At 46.3% G+C, this 19,419-nt stretch overlaps 1 protein-coding gene across 4 annotated transcripts in view; it reads right to left on the bottom strand.

Annotated features, from left to right (window-relative positions):
- EP300 (EP300 lysine acetyltransferase) overlaps positions 1–19,419 on the bottom strand; it is a 130,613-nt gene that overhangs the window by 21,594 nt on the left and 89,600 nt on the right. For all 4 annotated transcript variants that reach the window (XM_084616715.1, XM_084616716.1, XM_084616717.1 and 1 more), the window contains exons 17-20: positions 8,506–8,624; positions 6,923–7,162; positions 5,975–6,063; positions 3,429–3,509 (exon numbers count right to left, since the gene is read on the bottom strand). In XM_084616715.1, coding sequence (XP_084472841.1) covers positions 3,429–3,509; positions 5,975–6,063; positions 6,923–7,162; positions 8,506–8,624 — 529 coding nt within the window. The remainder of the gene's footprint in view (positions 1–3,428; positions 3,510–5,974; positions 6,064–6,922; positions 7,163–8,505; positions 8,625–19,419) is intronic.

The following is a 19,419-nucleotide window of genomic DNA, read 5'->3' as shown; positions in this document are numbered from 1 at the left end:
AGGTAGATTTGAATCTGAGAAGTGCACCAGTAATCTAAATGCACACCCTGGAATGGCATATAGCTATCTCAGTTTGGGGCTCAGTTTTACATTTCATTTTTTGAAAGCCTTTTAAAATTTAGTTTTGGGTTAGTTTATGAAATATATCTTTCCTCTATGAGGATCCTACAAGGATCTATGGAAAAACTGGTATAAGCTATTATTGTGTAGGGAATACTCTATTCTCAAAAACAACCTGGGTTATTCAGACCCCTTCCACAATGAGACCAGTTATAATAGCCTTCTCCTGGAGTAACACGTCAAAAAGAAACATCTGCTTCCCCCGGCAGCCTGGCACTGGTACCCAACTGTATCGCTTTTCACTTAATCTTGACTATATCTTTTTACCCATCTATTTAACAGAAAAATCCCTCCAACCTTTATGAGTCTTTTGGTGATGGGGTCCCAGCCATGAATATCTGGGACGTGGCTTATGGCATAGTAACATTGGTCCAAAGAACTAAGTAGCTTTGAACTATCAATACCTAAAACCACACTGAACTTCAGTAAGTAGAGCTGTGCGATTTGGAGGGGTTGAGCGTGTGGAGAGAAGCATGCACTGAAGTTATCACAGGAACAGGGAATCAGTCCAAGTTGCATGGGATTGCTTCCCCTTCCTACTCCCTCTATTTCAGGGTTCAGCCTGGGTTTTGCAAGATGCAGTCATCCTTCCCCAAAAATATGAGATTTATATAAAAGGGCCAACCCTCCCTATCATCTCAGAAGTTGCATGCTATTCCTCATCTCACACATCAAAAAGTTCTGGTTTTATTAATATTCTCTCCCAACCCTTTTCTTCTAAAAACATGCTGTCGGGGGAGAGGATAGGGAGAGAGGTCCCATTACCTTGAGTCCAATGAGTTTACAGGCTGCACCAAAATTAATATGAAACAAGGAGTGGTGGCATACCAAAAAATTTAACTACTGACTCATTTGAAGGAGACGACTTTCAAATTCATTATGTAGTAGCCACTTATTTATAGGATGGGGGAGTACACCACAAATTATAAATTATTTTCTTCATTTTACTACTGTCAATAGACATTTCAACACCATTTACTAGTTAAATTTAATAATGAATACAGTTCAACTATTTGTATTTGCAATTATATTACCAAATTTGGTGTACAGAAATTAAGCCGCACTCACCACAGAGGGCCACCTTTCTTCATTCTACTTGACACTGTTGCAAATTGTGCTATTCACTTGCCTAATTTATGTGCAAGGTGGTTTATACATTGCTGATTGGCAAGTGGCAGTTCATATGTTCTAGAAGTCTTACAGATCTCAGATTATTATAAAACTTGTTTAACGTGAGTAAACTGTTACCCTTGATTCACAGAATCATAGAATATCAGGGTTGGAAGGGACCTCAGAAGGTCATCTAGTTCAACCCCCTGCTCAAAGCAGGACCAATCCCCAACTAAATCATCCCAGCCAGGGCTTTGTCAAGCCTGACCTTAAAAACGTCAAAGGAAGGAGATTCCACCACCTCCCTAGGTAACGCATTCCAGTGCTTCACCACCCTCCTAGTGAAAAAGTTTTTCCTAATGTCCAACCTAAACCTCCCCCACTGCAACTTGAGACCATTACTCCTAGGGACACTATTGGAATTCTAGGGACACTACTGGAAATGCTGACTAGCACACCAAGGCCACAACACCCAGTTCCTCTCTCTGCCCCACAGAAAATTGACAAGTGCTCCCACAGCGACCCTAGGTGTAAATGATCCCTCTGCAGCTACTCTAAATAGTAGCATATCCCTTACTGTGACCAAGATTTGGCCTTTTCCTGCTTTTGACAACTTTTGCTTCCAGTCGAAGGCATCATCTTGTACCTTCCTTCCTATATGCCAGTTTCCAATCACCCAGATTCAGAATTTTCGGAGTTCCCTCTCTCTTTCCCCCTATAGAATCTACTTGACACCTTGCCCCAAGGAGTTTCCCTGGAGAGTCCAATACTCGCCCTGATCTGCAAACTAACAACTCTGCACTCATCTGCTCATCCTATTGGTTTCCTTCCTCACTGGAATTCTCTGTTGCAAGCCATGAGGAAGCAAACAATGTCTTAGCAGTTGTCAGAGCATCACTTTCACTACTATTACTATACAAAAGCCAATTAAATCCATGTCAAGCTCTCCAAAACGTCTGCCCATCAGCAACTGTGCAGCATCTCTTACATCGGGGTGGGAAAATTTTTTGGCCTGAGGACCACATCTGGGTATGGAAATTGTATGGCGGGCCATGAATTCTTACAAAAATGGGGATTGGGGTGCAGGAGGGGATGAGGGCTCTGGCTGGGGGTGTGAGCTCTGGGGTGGGGCTGTGGATGAGGGGTTGGGGGTGCAGGTGGTGTTCTGGGCTGGGACAGAGAGGTTTGGAGAGTGGGAGGGAGATCAGGGCTGGGGCAGGGGGTTGGGACATGGGAGAGGATCAAGGGGGCAGCTCCGGGCAGCGCTTACCTCAAGCAGCTCCCAGAAACAGCGGCATGTCCCCTCTCTGGCTCCTACACGGAGGTGCGGCCAGACAGCTCTGCACACTGCCCTGTCTGCAGGCGCTGCCCCTGCAGCTCCCATTGGCTGCGGTTCCTGGCCAATGGGAGCTGCGGGGGCGGCGCTTGGGGTGGGGGCAGCATGCGGTGCCCTCTGGCTGCCCCTACATGTAGGAGCCGGAGGGGGGACGTGCTGCTGCTTCTGGTAGCCGTGCAGAGTGGGGCAAGACCCCGACCCCACTCCCCAGCTGGAGCACCGGAGCGGGGCAAGTCCCAGACCCTGCTTCCCGACGGGAGCTCAAGGGCTGGATTAAAGTGTCTGGAGGGCCGGATGTGGCCCCAGGACATAGTATGCCCACCTCTGTCTTACATGATTATAAGATGCTGCTCTAATGAAAAGGGTCTTAAATATCTGAATGGTAAAACTGAGTTATTCTTGCTTGTAGTTTTAGGCAGAGAACAAGGCAGAAGAGTGAACAGAAAAACCCTCCCAAAAGCAGAAGGGCTGAGATCTAGAAGGATGTTTGCTATGCACCCTACCCTCTAAAAACTGTCAATTTTCATGTGAAGATATTTCCTGTCCTCTTTTTAAAGTGATATTCCTTTCCTTCCCTAATAGTATAAGTTTTGAAAGAGGTGATTACTCCTTTCCCCTTACCATAGTATTGTCCAGGATTTGAAAGACAGGTGTCCTCACCCACACTTATGATAAAATCCAGATTTTCAAGCTTCTTCCCTCGCTCTATATTTGGTCCAACTCTTGAAGTAAGATTAAAGCAAACCCCTTCATTGCCTAGGTACTTCCTAACCTTTGAGAGTGCATTTTAGACCATGCTATAGATCAGAACTATCACAAAAATATATAAATAACTATCCCAAGCAGATATATGGCTACTCACGTTTGCGGTTGTGATGGGTCATCCCCCAGAGAAACGCTCTCCCCCTGGATTTCATTGAAGCACTTCTCACAGAAATGATACCTGTCAGCAAGAAGGCCATATTTGGGTGAACTGTTCCGTCCACACAACACAGCCCAAGCCAAGCAACGGAGCCACCAATCACAGCAGGCCAAGGAGGGGACGGGAGCAGAGAGCAGGTCATCAACGGCGACAGGGATATTCAATGATGTAGATTTATGGGCCCCACAGTTTGTGTTTGGTTGGTTTGGTTTTTTGGTTTGGTTTTTTTGCAATCAAAGCCAAGTGCAGACAACGACAAGCATGAAGGAGAAATAAAAAAATAACACACACACGAACAAACAAAGAAATGGGGGTTGTAGGACAAAAACAAAAAACACAAAAGCAGGACAAGACAACACAAAGCAGAAAGCCAAGGCAAAGCACAGATTAGCATTAAATCTCAAATGGAATCACAAGCAGCAACTGATTATAGCAAATAAAACAAAAGAGTATTCCATTTTAGCATACCCGCACCCTCTTCATTTTAAAAAGCAATGCCATATAAAGCAAAGAATCAAAATGAGGAAAGGGAAGAGGGTAGAAGGAAGGATGGATTGCTACTCTGGCATCTGTATCAGGATAGCAATTCTGTCTGCAAGAGCATCTGCTAGGAGATGACCAGAAGGGGGAATCTTCCACCTTAAAAAAAACACTCAAAGACTGAAGGGCCACAGGATTCTCTCCTCACTGAAGTGGACCCCATGGCTTGCAATAAGCTACAAGAGTTTCACTTCCATCAATTTAAAGGGACAGTAATCAGTCCTCAGCACCACCATCCATTTGTTTTAGGTCTGTCAAATTATATGTAACACAGGTATTTGAAATGTATTAATTGCATTCATACTGCTCTAGATTCACACAGTATTGCCATACCCCAATTTTGAGACACAAAATAGTTTAGATATCAACAAAATGAAGCCGTTCTGTGGTGTTTGTTTGTATTTGAATGAAACTAGAGTGTTTTATTCAAGATCTGTTCCCCACCCCTCAAAAGTCTATTGAAACTACAGTCTCTCCATTACTAATCATGTTAACTGGAGTGTACAAAACATCTAAAAACAAAAGGAACAAAGAAAAATAAAACAAGCTGTGACAGTTTATCATAAAGCAACACAAACCAACGCTATGGGATCTGTAAAGCTAAAGAGGTCACTTTATCCTCTCTGAGCTCCCTCCATTACAGATGGAAGCTGAATCATGATTTTACTTAAACATATATTATATATACACAGTTTATATATTACATACACACATTTATTTAAAGATCAGAAGTGAATGACACTCAAGTTATGAAAGCAAGTGTGGGTTTAGGAAGAAGATTCTTCCAGTCCATTTAGTGCTCACCAAAGGACGGCACATGAAGAGAAACTATTGACTCATGGCATGAAATGTTCTTGCATATAAAACTTCTGAACCTTCAGATTCAGATTTCTTTTTATGAGACACTATGACCTCTTTTCTCCACTCCTCCATTCCTACCCCTAAAAACCTCCCTTGATGCATTGCAGCAACCCTCTCCCTGCAGTCAAAGAGGGCTGGATGCAACTACTGTTCTGCAGATTCTCAATAATTCTTTCCACCCCTACAGGCTGAATATACTTCCTCTCCTGAAAGACCTGGCTGGCTTCAGGATGAAAAACTTATTTCTTTGGAAGGTGCCAGACCAGAGAACAGAAAGCAAGAACCACACTGAATAAAAGGTGGCATAACTGGAAGATATCTCCATCCCTCTGTTTAGACTGAAGCGTTTAGTAACAAACCAAGGGCTGCCATGCCTGAATGTTAAGCATAGTGTTCTTTCAGGATAATAAGAAATATCTAGCAAGAAACCTTCCCTGGGAAGTCAAAGAGGTTTTAATCCTTTAATAAACTGCAGGTCAAACATACTAGCCAGGAAGAGAGTTTTGGAAGTGACAGTATTTTATATTGTTGCTGACAGCCACAGAAACGCAACAATTCACTCAAGGGGGCTTGTGATGATAAAAGCACTAATTCCCTCAGCAAGGTTTGAATAATTAATGAAGTATGTGTCAAAGACAGCTATGTTATTCACTGCAAAATTCTTCATAACAATAGCACAGAGAACCAGTTACTTGCTGAATATGATCAGAAGTTCACTGCACAAAAAAAGTTACTAACTTATCTGCTGAAGGATTGTTGTGTACTGTTTGGCAAGGAGGAAGGGCGATATAATTTATGATAGCATAATATACTGATGAAAACAAAATCTAACTACAGGATAAAAATCTACTGAATACCACAAGTGTTTTTTTTTTTTGGAAGACAAAGGAATAAGAGCAAAGGGTGCAACAAGCTTTTTTGCAGAATGGCAGCTTGCTAGTACACAATGTAAGCTGTTCAAGATATTTCCAGAAATTTAGAATGTGACATGAAGGTATACACATGTATGAAGGATGCATACATATACAGGCATGCCTCTGCCCATAGATTGATTGGTGATGCATGCTGTAACCAGTTTTACTTACCTGTTCTGGTAACTGTAATAAGTGGCATCTCGAGGGATTGTGCACAGCTGTTTGCCATAGCAACACAAAGTCTGTGGCGAGAACTCTAACTGCAGAAAGAGAAATTTTCTTAGTATTCATGCATGTTTCCACTGGCTCTCCCTGAGAAGTGGGTATGACCCATACAGCGAAGTTCTGGATTACTAAAACTGCACCATTCTGTGCACAGATCTGAACAGTACCGTATGAGAGTCTATACTGAATGTTAACACTATAAAAATATTCTGTTCAGCTGTCATTTACAAGTTAGCCATTTCTTTGTACACTTTTCCCCAGCAGGGAATCCACTTCCCTATTCCATGATTGGGTGAGTCAATTATATAATACCACAGAGAGATCACTTTGTTATAACACTCAGAAAAGCTGATGTACCTATTCCAAACTATGTTTAGCCTTAATACATATCCTCACAAGCTTGCTTCTAGTGTATAAAATAAAAAAATGTTGGTTTTAAGCCGTTTGTGTAGTATTAGATATTTTATGACCAAGATTTTAAAATGGACACCTAAAATTAGAGTCTAAGGTCACATCTAACACTGCAAAGAATCCCATTAGCAAGTGTTAGAGCCTGGTTCAACTGACCTGGGCTCATGGTACAGGGCTAAAAACAGCAGCGCAGACATTCCTGGTTGGACTGGAGCACAGGCTCTGAAACCTGGCAAAAGGGAATGGGTCTCCGAGCCCGAGCGGGAACATTGACACTGCTATTTTTAGCTCCATAGCCTGAGCCGGCTGACAGGTCTCAGATTCACTGACTTTTTTTTTGCCCTTAAATATTTAAATAAGTGGCTTGATTTGCAGAAGTTCTGAGCACCAACAGCTCCCACTGACTGCTGCTCCTATGCTCTTTCATATTATATATTACACATGGAGATGGGAAAAAGGTTTAAGGAAGTTGCCCTTCCTTACCTTTCTCCCACAGCAATAACCAAGGCTCTGCATAACAGGATCAATTTCTTGTTCAAACACCTCTGCCAGTCTGGAGCAGTACTTATACACGCGGGATGTCTTGCGGTTATAGAGCCAGGCGTTGTTGAACATGAGCCAGATATCATCCACATATTGCCACGGCTCCTGGTACTGTCCTGTGTCTAGCTTCCTCTTGATGGTAGAGAGGTCCATGGGGTTCTTTACTATATCAAAGTAATCCTGCAAGAATGAGCGGCATTTCAAACAAGATCAGAGAAAATGTATTACAACATGATAGCATGTGTGTTCTTTAGCAAGATTCCTCTTCAATACTCTTGCAAGCATTAGAAGTACCAACCCTAGAACAAAAAAGAGCTGAGTAATGCCAACCATGGACTATTTGTGACATACAGTGCGCTCTCTCAGCAACGTCGTCCCACCCATGTAGGGCCTTCCTTCCATTATTTTCACGGTTGGAAGGGCAAAGTAAAGTATCCAAGAAACTAAGATGGCCAGGGAGACTAGAAGCCCACATTTACAATCACTATTATTCTATTACATACTTTTATTGTGTATCTATTTATTTTGATATTCAATTATATAATTTAGTATTGTTCTGAAAGTGTAATACTGAAATAGAAGTCATGTAAAATAGAACAATGACTGTACATACTGAACAGGTCTTTGCAGGAATTGTGGACCAAAGCACCTGAAGCAGGATGCTGTCATGAGTTTTAACCTTTGATACATGGTATATTTGTGTGCACCAAGGAAATGAAATTAGTCTATCGCAATGATACTCAGACCTCTGGTTCAGGAGCCAAATTAGCAATCAACATTACCCAAAAGAGCCACAGTAGTGTGAATTAGTAGTTTCATTTACTACAGTATTGGTCATATTTGAACAGCACAACAGGGGAAATACTTAGTATTACATATAATTCTCACATCAAATAAGCTAATAATCTGTGCGAACTGATAACTTAATTGGTTAATAATAGTAAAAGCACTCCTAATTGGTTAATAATTAAATCACACTGTTTTAATATCATGTGCTGCAAAAAGCACTGGCTAGATCCAACCACCTTGACCTGGGTTTTTTTTTTCCCCTACTTCTATAGCATTTAACAGTGCATGATGTAAGTTACTGTTTAAATGAATTTTCCAAAAAATTTTAGCGTTGATAAGCTTCCTGAACAGTTGAGAAACTAAACTGTTGCCACATACTTAGGGTGAGAACGGCTTCCCTGGTTTCCCAGGACTTTGAGACACTGCTAAAACAGGACAGTTTGCAAATGTCCAGCAAAAGCCAGTATATGTAGGATTCCATCAATAAGAATAATTTGATGTCTTCCCATTCTTTTATTTTCTCTTTAACAGAAGACAGAAAAATAAGCCTTAAAAATAAGTTTCTCTATGCCACAGATGTGGTACATGCCAATCCTAAATCCAAACTCTTCCAATCCATCTATATAAAAATGGAGACAGGACTACAGCAGGCCATTTGGTCTCCTCAGGCAGACAAGTCCTGGAGTAGAAGCTAGGAGTTAAAAAGCAGGGAAACAGTTTGATAATAAACTTACAGGAATTCCTAGTAGTTGGGGGTCCACAGGCTGTCTGAAAGGAAGGGACTCAGGATCCTGCCGGTAAAGTGCCTCCAGTGTTGGCATAAGTGCCTGCCGCAACTCTTCAGGTTTGAAAACTTTTGAAAAATAAATACATGCAAAGTTGGAGTAATGGCCAGAAGCAAGGAATCTACTGTAAAATTTGAAAGCTGTTGAAAACACCCCCTACACACTCTATATAAAAGAGACAAACATATTGCGCTTACACCACTCACTGCAATGCTAGGTTTTGTGGAAGACACAAATCTGATTAACAGTGTCTGATGTGAAGCCCATAATATGAAATGACATACTGAATACAGAAAAAAACATTTACTTACATGTACACTAACTGTTGTTCTTCAAGATGTGTTGTGCACATATACATTCCATTGCAAGCGTGCACACCCAATGCACTCAAATATGAGATCTCTGCCCACTGTACCACAAGGTAGAGCATAAAAGGGGCATGATTGCCCCCTCCCTCCACTCTTTTTCACTGCTGTCTAATGCCTGAATTAGCAGGGAATGTATATGTGCACAACACATCTCAAAGAATAGTTACTGTACAGTTAAGAAGCCATTTTTTCATCTTCCAATGATTATGCACATATACTTTCCACTGCAGGTGACTCACCAGCAGTTTCCTTACAAGTGGAGGGACTTCAGATTATTTGAAAAGAAACTGAAGCACCAACTTATTACACTACATTAACATCAGCATCTGGAGAAGGCATGTACCAACCACACTGCTGCTTTGCAGGTGTCCACTACAGGAATGCTGGTCAGGGAGGTTGATGAAGTGGAATGAGCCCTAGTGGAATGTGCCATTACCCATAGTGGAAGAGACCGTAAGATCATAGCAAAATCTGCAGTCCAAAATCCAATGAGATGCTGAGCACAGGCTATAAACAGCCTGCAAGACTTTGTGAAAAACTAGTATCCAGGTAAAATGCCAAAGCACTGCAAACACACTAGGAGTGAAGCTTTTCTTCAGCCTTGAGAATGAGGGCTTGGGAATAGAGCCCTGCGCGGATACAAATTCATATCTGTGGACATAAAAATCTGTATCTGTGGAGCTGCAGGGCTCTACTGGGAATCACAGTGGTGAAAGGAGCAGCACTTTGGGCTGCCACTCCTAGGAGCCAGCACCCCGCACCAGTAGCTCTTCCGGCATGGCTGTACTGCTCCGAGCCCTGTCCACTGGGGCGGGCACCAGACTCACCGGCAGCTGTCCCTGGTCGCGCTGGTGCGTTCAAGTGGCACGCATGCTCCCAGACAAGAATCACTTCCACTCAGTGGTCTGCATCTCCTGTCCAGGGGGTGTGAGCGCCGCCTGAACACACTAGTGTGACCAGGGACAGCAGCCAGTGAGCCTGGTACGGCTGCAGCCAGTAGAGTCATGTCAGAGGAGCTGTGAGCATGGGGCACTGGTTCCTGGAAGCAGCAGCCCAACAGTACTGCTCTTTTCACCACTACACTTCCCATTAGAGCCCTTCAGGTCTGTGGATACCAATTTATATCCACAGATATAAATTTGTATCCCAGCAGGGCTCTATGTGGGAAGAACACTGGGAGATTAACAGTCTGATTAAGATGGAATACTGATACTACATTATGCATAAATTCAGGCTGCAGCCTAAGAGAAACTAACTTTGTGAAAAACTGTGAAAGGAGCGTCAGCTAGAAGCACCTGAAGCTCTGAAACTCTCCGAATACATGAATTTGTTACAAAGAACCCCTCTGTTTGAGAACAGCAGAAGAAATGTTGCTGCCAGGGGCTCAAAAGGGGTGCCTTTAAGCAAGACAGTACTAGATTCAGATCCCATAACGGTACCAGATCAGACACAGGCAGGTACACATTAACAAGACCCCTTAGAAATCTAGAAGCCACGGGATGTGAAAACACAGAAAAACTATCCATGGGAAGGTGCACGGCAGAGATGCATGTTAGGTGGACTAAAACTAATTGAGAAATCAGAGGATTTTAGATGCAGTTGATCATACATATATTGGACTATCTCTGTGCGATTTGGTGGTAAATGGTGAGATTCCACCCAGATCAAAAACGTTTTCCATTCTGCTGTATACATGGCTCAGGTGCTGCTTTCCTGCTGCTCACCAAGCTGGCTTTGACATCTAGGGTTCGTAATCTCTCACAATTACTCAACCAGAGATCATTGATGCAGTGAGGTGCAGGGACTGCAGGTTTTGACGCAGACACCTGTCCTGGTTTTGAGCCAGGAGATCCTCAGCCAGTGAAAGTTATGGGTGACCAAGAGGAGAGCTAATTAAGGTTGGAACCAATGTTGTCCCTGCCAGGCCAGTGCTACAAGGATGAAAGTTGCCTTGTCTCTTTTTTGTTTCCTGATCATCCTCAGAATGAGAGGGACTGGAGGGAGTGTGTACCGCAGATGGCTTAACCAGGGGAAAAATGGTTACCATACCTACTTTTTGTAACTGTTGTTCTCTGAGATGTGTTGCTCATGTCCATTCGATTCTAGGTATGTGCGCGCCCACTCACACAGTTGTCGGAGACTTTTACCTTAGTGGTATCTGTAGGATTGACTGTGGCGCCCCCTTGAGTGCCGCGCTCATGTGTCAGTATATTAGGCGCTGCTAACCCTATGCCCTCTCAGTTCCTTCTTGCTGGCAACTCTGAAAAAGGGGTAGGAAGGTGGGTAACGGAATGGAAATGAGCAACACATCTTGAAGAACAGTTACAAAAGGTAGGTAATTGTTTTTTCTTCCTCGAGTGTTTGCCCATGTCTATTCCATTCTAGGTGACTCACAAGCAGTATCCTCTGAGCTGGGCTTGGAGTTCAGAGTTTAGCGGCTTGTAGTACTGCCCTACTGAAGCCAGCATCATCCCAGGCCTGCTGGATAAGCGCATAGTGGGACACGAACGTATGGACGGATGACCAGGTAGCCACCCTACGGATGTCCTGCATAGGCACTTGGGCTAAAAAAGCTGCCGAAGAGGCTTGTGCCCTGGTCGAGTGGGAGGTTACGCATGCTGGAGGGGGCACCTTCACCTTATCATAGCAGTAGCAAATGCAGGCAGTGATCCAAGAAGAAGTTCTTTGAGCAGACACTGTGCGACCTTTCACCCGGTCATCCACCGCAACGACTTGCAGAATGGCTTGGTCCTTTCAATGTAGAAGGTGAACGCTCTCCTGATGTCTAGGGAATGCAGCCTACGCTCTTCCTCCAACGTATGTGGCTTTGGAAAAAAAGACAGGTAAGAAAATGTCCTGGCTCGTATGAAACAGACTACCTTGGGCAGAAATCACAAGTGTGGCCTCAGCTGGACCTTGTCTTTGTAAAAGACCAGTAGAGGGCAGTTCCAAGGTGAGCGTCCTAATCTCAGAGACCCGGCGGACAGATGTTACTGCAATCAGGAACGTGACCTTCCAGACAGGAGGAGAAGAGAGCAGGAAGCCAGAGGCTGGGGGGGAAGACGGGGAGGAGGAGGGAGATCTCCGTGTGCTGTGACAGCACCAGATTCAGGTCCCACAGAGGAACGGGATCCTTGACATGCAGGTAGAGGTGCTCAAGGCCCTTGAAGAACCAGGCTGTCCTGAGCGAAAATTGACCTACCCTTGAGCGGCGGACAAAAGGTCAAAATAGCAGCCAAGTGGACGTTGACAGATGAAAGGGACAGGCCTTGGAGCTTGAGATGCAGAAGGTAATCCAGGATTAACAGCAGCAAGGTTCGCTCGGGCTGAACGCCCTTATCGAGGTCCACCAGGCGAACCGCTTCCATTTGGCTAGGTAAGTTGCTCTGGTGGAGGGCTTTTTACTGCCCAACAGGACCTGTTGGACATCAGCTGAGCACTTCTGCTCCTGCTCATTCAAATATGCAGCAGCCACGCCAGCAGGTGCAGTGCCGCTAGGTTCAGATGCAGAAGACTGCCGTGGTTTTGGGACAGCAGGTCCAGCCGGAGCAGTAGCTGTAACAGAGCACCCACTGAGAGATCCAGCAGTGTACCGAACCAGTGCTGGCACAGCCAAGCTGGCGCCATGAGGATCATCTTCACCCTGTCCTGCTTGATCTTCATGAGGACTCTGAATTAACGATAATGGGGGGAAGGTGTAAAACAGAGCCTCCAAGCACAGGAGCGGAAAAGTGTCCGACAGGGAGCCTCTGTTGATCCCCCGAATCGAGAAGAAAATGTGGCATTTCCTGTTTTGTCTGGACACGAACAGGTCCACCTGGGAAGTTCCCCACTTGTGGAAGATGAAGCTGACCACTTCCAGATGGAGGGACCATTTGTGGTGAGATGAGAAGATCCTGCTGAGGTGATCTACCAAAGTGTTCTTGGTCCCGGGAAGGTGAGCAGCTACGAGACAGATGTCATGCTGCAGACAGAAATCCCAGAGCTTGAAGGCTTCCTGGCAAAGGGAAGACAATCTGGCTCTGCCTTGCTTGTTGATATAGAACATAGTTGCTGGGCTGTCTGTTAGGACCTGAACCATCTTGCTTTCTATGTGAGGTAGGAAGGCTTGGAAGGCCAGGCAAACCACTCTAAGCTCCCTGATGTTGAAATGTAGGGTGCCATCGCGACTGCACAAATGACCTGGCATGCAGAGATTGCCCAGGTGGCCTCCCCACCCCAGGTCCGATGCATCAGAGATGAGGATCACCAACGTGGATGAAGCAGTGAAAGGGATTTCTTCCAACACTGATGCAGGATTCTGCCACCAGGTGTGTGAGGACAGTACATGGTCTGGAACCCTGACCATGCTGTGCGTGTTGAGGATGTAGACAGATGCTAGCCATGCCCGCAGGAGCCTGAGGCGGAGCCATGCGCGCCAGACCACATATGTGCAGGCCGCCATGTGTCCCAAAAACTGCAGGCACATGTGAGCGATGGTGAGAGGGTGGTCTTGCATGCACAAGATGAGGTCCACCATGGCTTGGAACCAAGCCTCAGGAAGGAAGGGTCTGGCCCGAGTAGAGTTGAGCATCACTCCAATTAATTCTATGCGCTGCAGTGGAGTTAAGGTTGAGTTTCTCTCATTTATTACCAGCCCCAGCTCATGACAGGTGGAAAAAAAGATTGAGAAGCCACCCCACCTGATCCTGGGACCAGCCCTTTAGTAGCCAGTTGTCAAGATATGGGTTGAACACCTTGATGCTGGAGATAAATAGCCACTACCACTATGCACTTTGTGAACACTCTTGGGGCTGACAAGAGACCAAAGGGCATTGCTGTGAATTGAAAATGGCGCTGGCAAAGCATAAGACAAAGAAAGCGCTTGCGCCCTGGGAAAATGGAAATAAGTGTCCTTGAAGTCGAGGGTGGCGTACCAGTCTCCCAGATCCAGGAAGGGGATGATAGAGGCTAGGGAGACCATGTGATACTTCAAGTTCTTGAGAGACTTGAGACGACACAGGTCCAAGATTAGTCTGAGGCTCCCTTTTGCTTTCGGGATTAGGAAGTAGCGGAGTAGAACCCCTTTCCCTTCAAGTCCTGAGGGACCTCCTCTACTGCCCCCGGCACAGGAGGTTTTTGATCTCCTGGACAAGCAGTTGCTCGTGAGAAGGGTCCCTGAAGCGGGATGGGGAAGGGGGACGAGAAGGAGGGTAGGCCACAAATTGCAGGGTGTAGGCTGAAGAAATTGTGTTGAGCACCCAGCAGTTACAGGTTAGCCGAGACCAGACTGATCAGAAGAGGTGAAGGCAGTCGAGGAGAAAGAGGGAGGATGGATCCAATCGTTCCCCTCTATTCGACATTGGTGAGGCCTCATCTGGAGTACTGTGTCCAGTTTTGGGCCCCACACTACAAGAAGGATGAGGAAAAATTGGAAAGCGTCCAATGGAGGGCAACAAAAATGATTAGGGGACTGGAACACATGAGCATATGAGGAGAGGCTGAGGGAACTGGGATTTAGTCTGCAGAAGAGAAGAATGAGGGGGGGATTTGATAGCTGCGTTCAACTACCTGAAAGGGGGTTCCAAAGAGGATGGATCTAGACTGTTCTCAGTGGTAGCAGATGACAGAACAAGGAATAATGATCTCAAGTTGCAGTGGGGGACGTTTAGGTTGGACATTAGGAAAAACTTTTTCACTAGAAGGGTGGTGAAGCACTGGAATGCGTTAACTAGGGAGGTGGTGGAATCTCCTTCCTTTGAGGTTTTTAAGGTCAGGCTTGACAAAGCCCTGGCTGGGATGATTTAGTTGGCGATTGGTCCTGCTTTGAGCAGGGGGCTGGATGAGATGACCTCCTGAGGTCCCTTCCAATTCTGATATTCTATGACTCTAAATGACTGGGGTGTCGTCCTCGAGCGCACCATCAAAATGACTGCTTCTGGCCTTCCTGGTTTCTGGGAGGGTCAGGCTGAGCAGATGGGTGGGAAGACTACGGGTGTCGCTGCTTAGACCCCTTAGCTCTGTCCTTTGTCCTGTAGGAACCCGATCGGGGATTTCCACAGGACCTGGACTGCAGGGGCAGAGAACAGAAAGACTTCCTGCCCTGCTGAGTGTGAAGGCCCAAGGAGCGGAGGGTGGCACGGGAGTCTTTAAGGCCATGGAGCCTTGAGTCTGTGAGCTCAGAGAAGAACCCCACCCCCTCAAAAGGGAGGTCCTGAATAGCGGCCTGCATCTCTTGGGACAACCTGGAGGACTGCAACCAGTAGCTGCACCTCATGGCCAACATGGAGGCGACCACCCTGGCTGCTGAGTCAGTTGCATCCCAGGCCATGTGGAAGGCTCCCCAAGCCACCGCTCTACCCTTGTCTACCAAAGCAGTGAACTCCTGGGCTCAATCCTGTGGGAGGGCCTCTTCAAACTTGTTAAAGGAGTCCCACAGGTTAAAACTGTACCTAACAGGGCCTGGTGGTTAGACACCCTGAACTGTAGGCTGGCCATCCAATAAAATCTCTCTGCCAAATAAATCAAGTCTCTTGGCATATTTGTTCTTTGGTCTGCCACTAACGCAGCCAGGCCTGTGCCTTTCATTCACAGTGGACACAACCAGCGACCCCACTGGAGGGTGCATGAAGAGGGGATGACTGCATCACCTGTGGAGGAGCAGGTTTCCTCTCCCTCTCTGGGGACAGCTCCTTAAGTGCTGGGGTTTGGTGCGCTGCCCGTGTCAGATTTGGAACCGCGTTCTGACTCCAGTGTCAGCGGGGCCAGTTTGTCCGAGGTGGCCTGGGAGAGCTAGTGAGAACATGGGACCGGCATTACTGGCACACCCCATGGATTCCAATACCACCATTGAGTGGGCCACTGTCTCTGCTGCCATGTTGTTGCTGCGGGTGCTGCACCGGTCTCACAAGTCAGCAGCAAATCACCCCTTCTTGACGAGGGGCTGAACTCCCAGTCCGACTCGGACCACTGCCCTTCTGGCAACTGTCGAGGCCTGAGTCTGCCGACTGACTCTGGTCGGCGACCGGCGAGGTGAGGGCGAGAAACTGCGCCTGCCTGATGAATGGAGGGAAGGGGACCACTGCCGTGACAAGGAGCAGCCCCGCCTGGGCGAGGACCGACGTCTGGGAGACCGTCTGGGTGAAGGTGACCTGGGCCTCGGCGATTTCAAACAAGAAGCTCGCCAGTATGGTGGTATGGGGACTGGTGTCTCGATTCCGGTGTCCCATGTCTTGCAGGTGGAGAGCATGTTGAGGACCTGGACCTTCTAGTTGGAGATCTAGGATACGGTACCGGGGTCCGAGACCACAGAGATCTGCGCCTGCGGTCTGGTGACCGAGGGTGTTCCACTGCCCTATGAGGCGGTCCCATGATCAACTTGGCCTTAGACGTCAGGGTTTTAGCAGAGTCTGCTGCCTGGTGTAACACCTGCAGTGCCAGTCGGCCTACTTGTTCTTTAGCTGCAGGGGCCACCTTGGGCAATGAGGGCCCTGGGAGGGACCGGGGTCCCCTGCCTCTCCCTGGAGTTGAATCCCTGGTGAAGCTCCGGGGGGCATCTGGCCTGACATCTGTCCTTTGCCCAAAGCCCCGTTTCATTCCAGTGGTAGGGGGCTCTTCTTTTGCTGCTTCTTAGGCACTGGCAAAGGGGAAATGGTGCCAGGCAGTGCCTAGTACCAGCGGTGTGCTCCATACCGAAGCCGAAGTGCTCGGCATGGGGTCCAAGTGGGAGGGCTCTGATGCAGGACCAAGTGCAGCCTCCATGAGGAGGGCCCTCAAGCAGATATCCCGCTCCTTTGGGTTCTATGTCGAAAGTTTTTACAGATTTGACTCTTGTCCTTTCTATGGGATTCCCCCAAACACTTCAAGCAGCTGTCATGGGGGGTCACTGATATGCATTGACCTGCTACATGTCGAGCTTGGTTTGAAGCTGGGAGAGCGGGGCATGCCCCACTTCAGGGCAAAGTCCCATCCAGGACTAATTACCAACTAACCTAAAACTTAATGGCTAACTAAGTACCTACAAACTACATCTGAAGAAGATAAAGGCTGTAAAGAACTGCTAATGCTCTTGCAATCTGCAAGACAAGGTACTCCAACCAATCTTCACGGGCAGTAAGAAGGAACTGAGAGGGCGTAGAGTCAGTGGTGCCTAATATACTGACGCATGAGCACGGCACTCAAGGGAGCACCACAGCCAACCCTACAGATACCACTAAGGCAGAAGTCTCCAACAACTGTGCGAGTGGGTGCGCGCACACCTAGAATGGAATGGACATGAGCAAGCACTTGAAGAAGAAGAAGGGCATCTGTCATGGAACCCTGGGCTTCCCCTTGCTCTGGAGCAGAATCTCTTACATTTGTTGCTCAGGTTGGCTGCAAAAAGGTCTATTACTGGGTAACCCCACTGGCGGAAGACCTAGAGCAAAATGTCTTCTTATTGACCATTTGTGCTGGTCTATAAACTCCCTGCTGATGGAATCCATAAGAGCATTCCTCACCCCTGGAAAGTGAAAGGCTTTTTAGTGAGACCTTTATATAGAGGATCCACAAATGGATCGCTTCCTGGCATAACTCAGACAATACTGCACCTCCCTGCTTGTTCAGGAAAAACACAGCAGTGGTGTTGTCTGAGAACTTGAACCACCTGATTCCTAATGGTTGATGTAAATATCTTGTAGGCCCGACACATAGCTTGAAGTGCCAGCACATTTATAAGGAGTGAAGCCTCCTGAGGCAACCTAAGTACTTGAGCCTAAAGTTGACTGAGATCCCTCCCACCCCACACACACATCCTACCATGGCAACCCTTAGTAGATGTGTGTGTCACAAGAGTCATATTTGGTTCTGGTATGAAAAAGGAAACCCCTTTGCATATGTTCGGATGGTTCAACCACCAATCCAGGGACTAAAGCACTCAGACAGGTGCAAATGTCCTGTGAATTTCTGCTTGGCTGATATACCAAGTGGAGCCAGGTCTGCAGACATCTGATGTGAAATTTAGCATGCAGAGTCACATACATGCACATGGCCATGTGACCCAGGAGTTGTGGACAAATGCTCTGTCGTCATTGGGTTGGATTTGAGGGTTTTGAACAGAGACTATGGACTGAAAACTGTCCACGGGGAAGTAAGCCATGGTGCACAGAGGACTGCTTCTATGAGGGTTTTTCATTGTATTGTCATAATTCCGATTTCTCTACATTTAGTTTTAAACCCATATGAGAGAACAGATGTCTGATGACGAGAATGCGGTTTTGGACATGGATACTTAATCTTCCCTGAAGTAGCCAACTATCTTGGTAAGGAAACAGTTGTATGCCTAGGCAGTGGGATGCTACCACCATCATGCACTTAGTGAATACCCTTGGGGCCAATAATAACCCAAAGGGAAGCATCACGTACTGGTAGTTCTTGCTGCCTGCTATGAACCAAAGATAATTTTAGTAGTCAGGGTGTACTGCCACATGAAAGTAAACATCCTATAAATTGAGGGCAGCATACCAATCTCCACAGAAGGGATAACTGAAGCAAGTTGGTTTTCTAACTGGTTCATTTTTTTTAGGTCTAGAATGGATCAAAGACCATCTTATTGGGAATTGGGAAGTACTGGGAAAATAAACCTTTCATTCTGTGTTGATAAGGAACCTGCTGTATGCCTCTCAATTTAGAAAAAAAAGACACTACTTCCTGAAGAACGGATGGGAAAAGTGGACTGGGGAAAGGAAAGGAATTTAACTAATAATGAATCCCTCCCTTACTGTTTTGAGTGCCCACTTGGCTGATGTAATCTCTTTCCAAAAACTACAAAAGAGGTAAATGCTTTCTAAATGGTGGGAGATGAGATATAGTTGGTGTGCTGTCCTCAATCAAGTAGTCAAAACTGGCTTCGGAGTTCTAAGAGGTCTGGTGAAAAGGGGCTGCCATTGACAATGACAATTGACAATGTCTAGCAGGCTTAGACCTTCTTTTAGAGGTCTCCTGAGACCTTAGCTAACAGAATGGTCTGTAACATGTTTGAGGCATAAGCTGTTTTTTCTTTGTTACTGGGGTGTAACATCAATTCTGAAGTGATGGCCTCATCCAGGAAGACAAAATATTGGGGGGAGGGTGGGGTTATTATCTAGACATTCCTCCCTTGCATCCTCTTCCTCTGCTTGCTCCAACAAAAGAAGGGGCTGAGGGTTTGTAGGAGAATCTTCCCTAGAAGTCCCCAGTATGGGAGAAAGGAATCTCCCCTTAGACTGACAGGGATCTAGACTCTCTTGGATCAGTCCAAGATGCCCAATAAAGCTGGGGGGCAGGGGTAGGTGTTCCATTCCAATCTTTGAACCATGAATGGTGGTATGTACCACACAGGGGCCTCTTTGTAAGAATGCCAATCTTGCCCCTTGATTCAGGCACCTCTAGAGCATTACCTGAACCTCCTTGGTGGAGATATGGGTCTACCATGGTCAAAGTCTGAAGGAAATATGACTCCCCTAGGTGAATGGAGGAGATGCTCCAATTGACATTTGTG

Source organism: Lepidochelys olivacea (genome assembly GCF_965140295.1).
Source record: "Lepidochelys olivacea isolate rLepOli2 genome assembly, chromosome: 1".
NCBI lineage: Eukaryota > Metazoa > Chordata > Testudines > Cheloniidae > Lepidochelys > Lepidochelys olivacea.
This window is presented reverse-complemented; position numbering and strand designations above follow the sequence as displayed.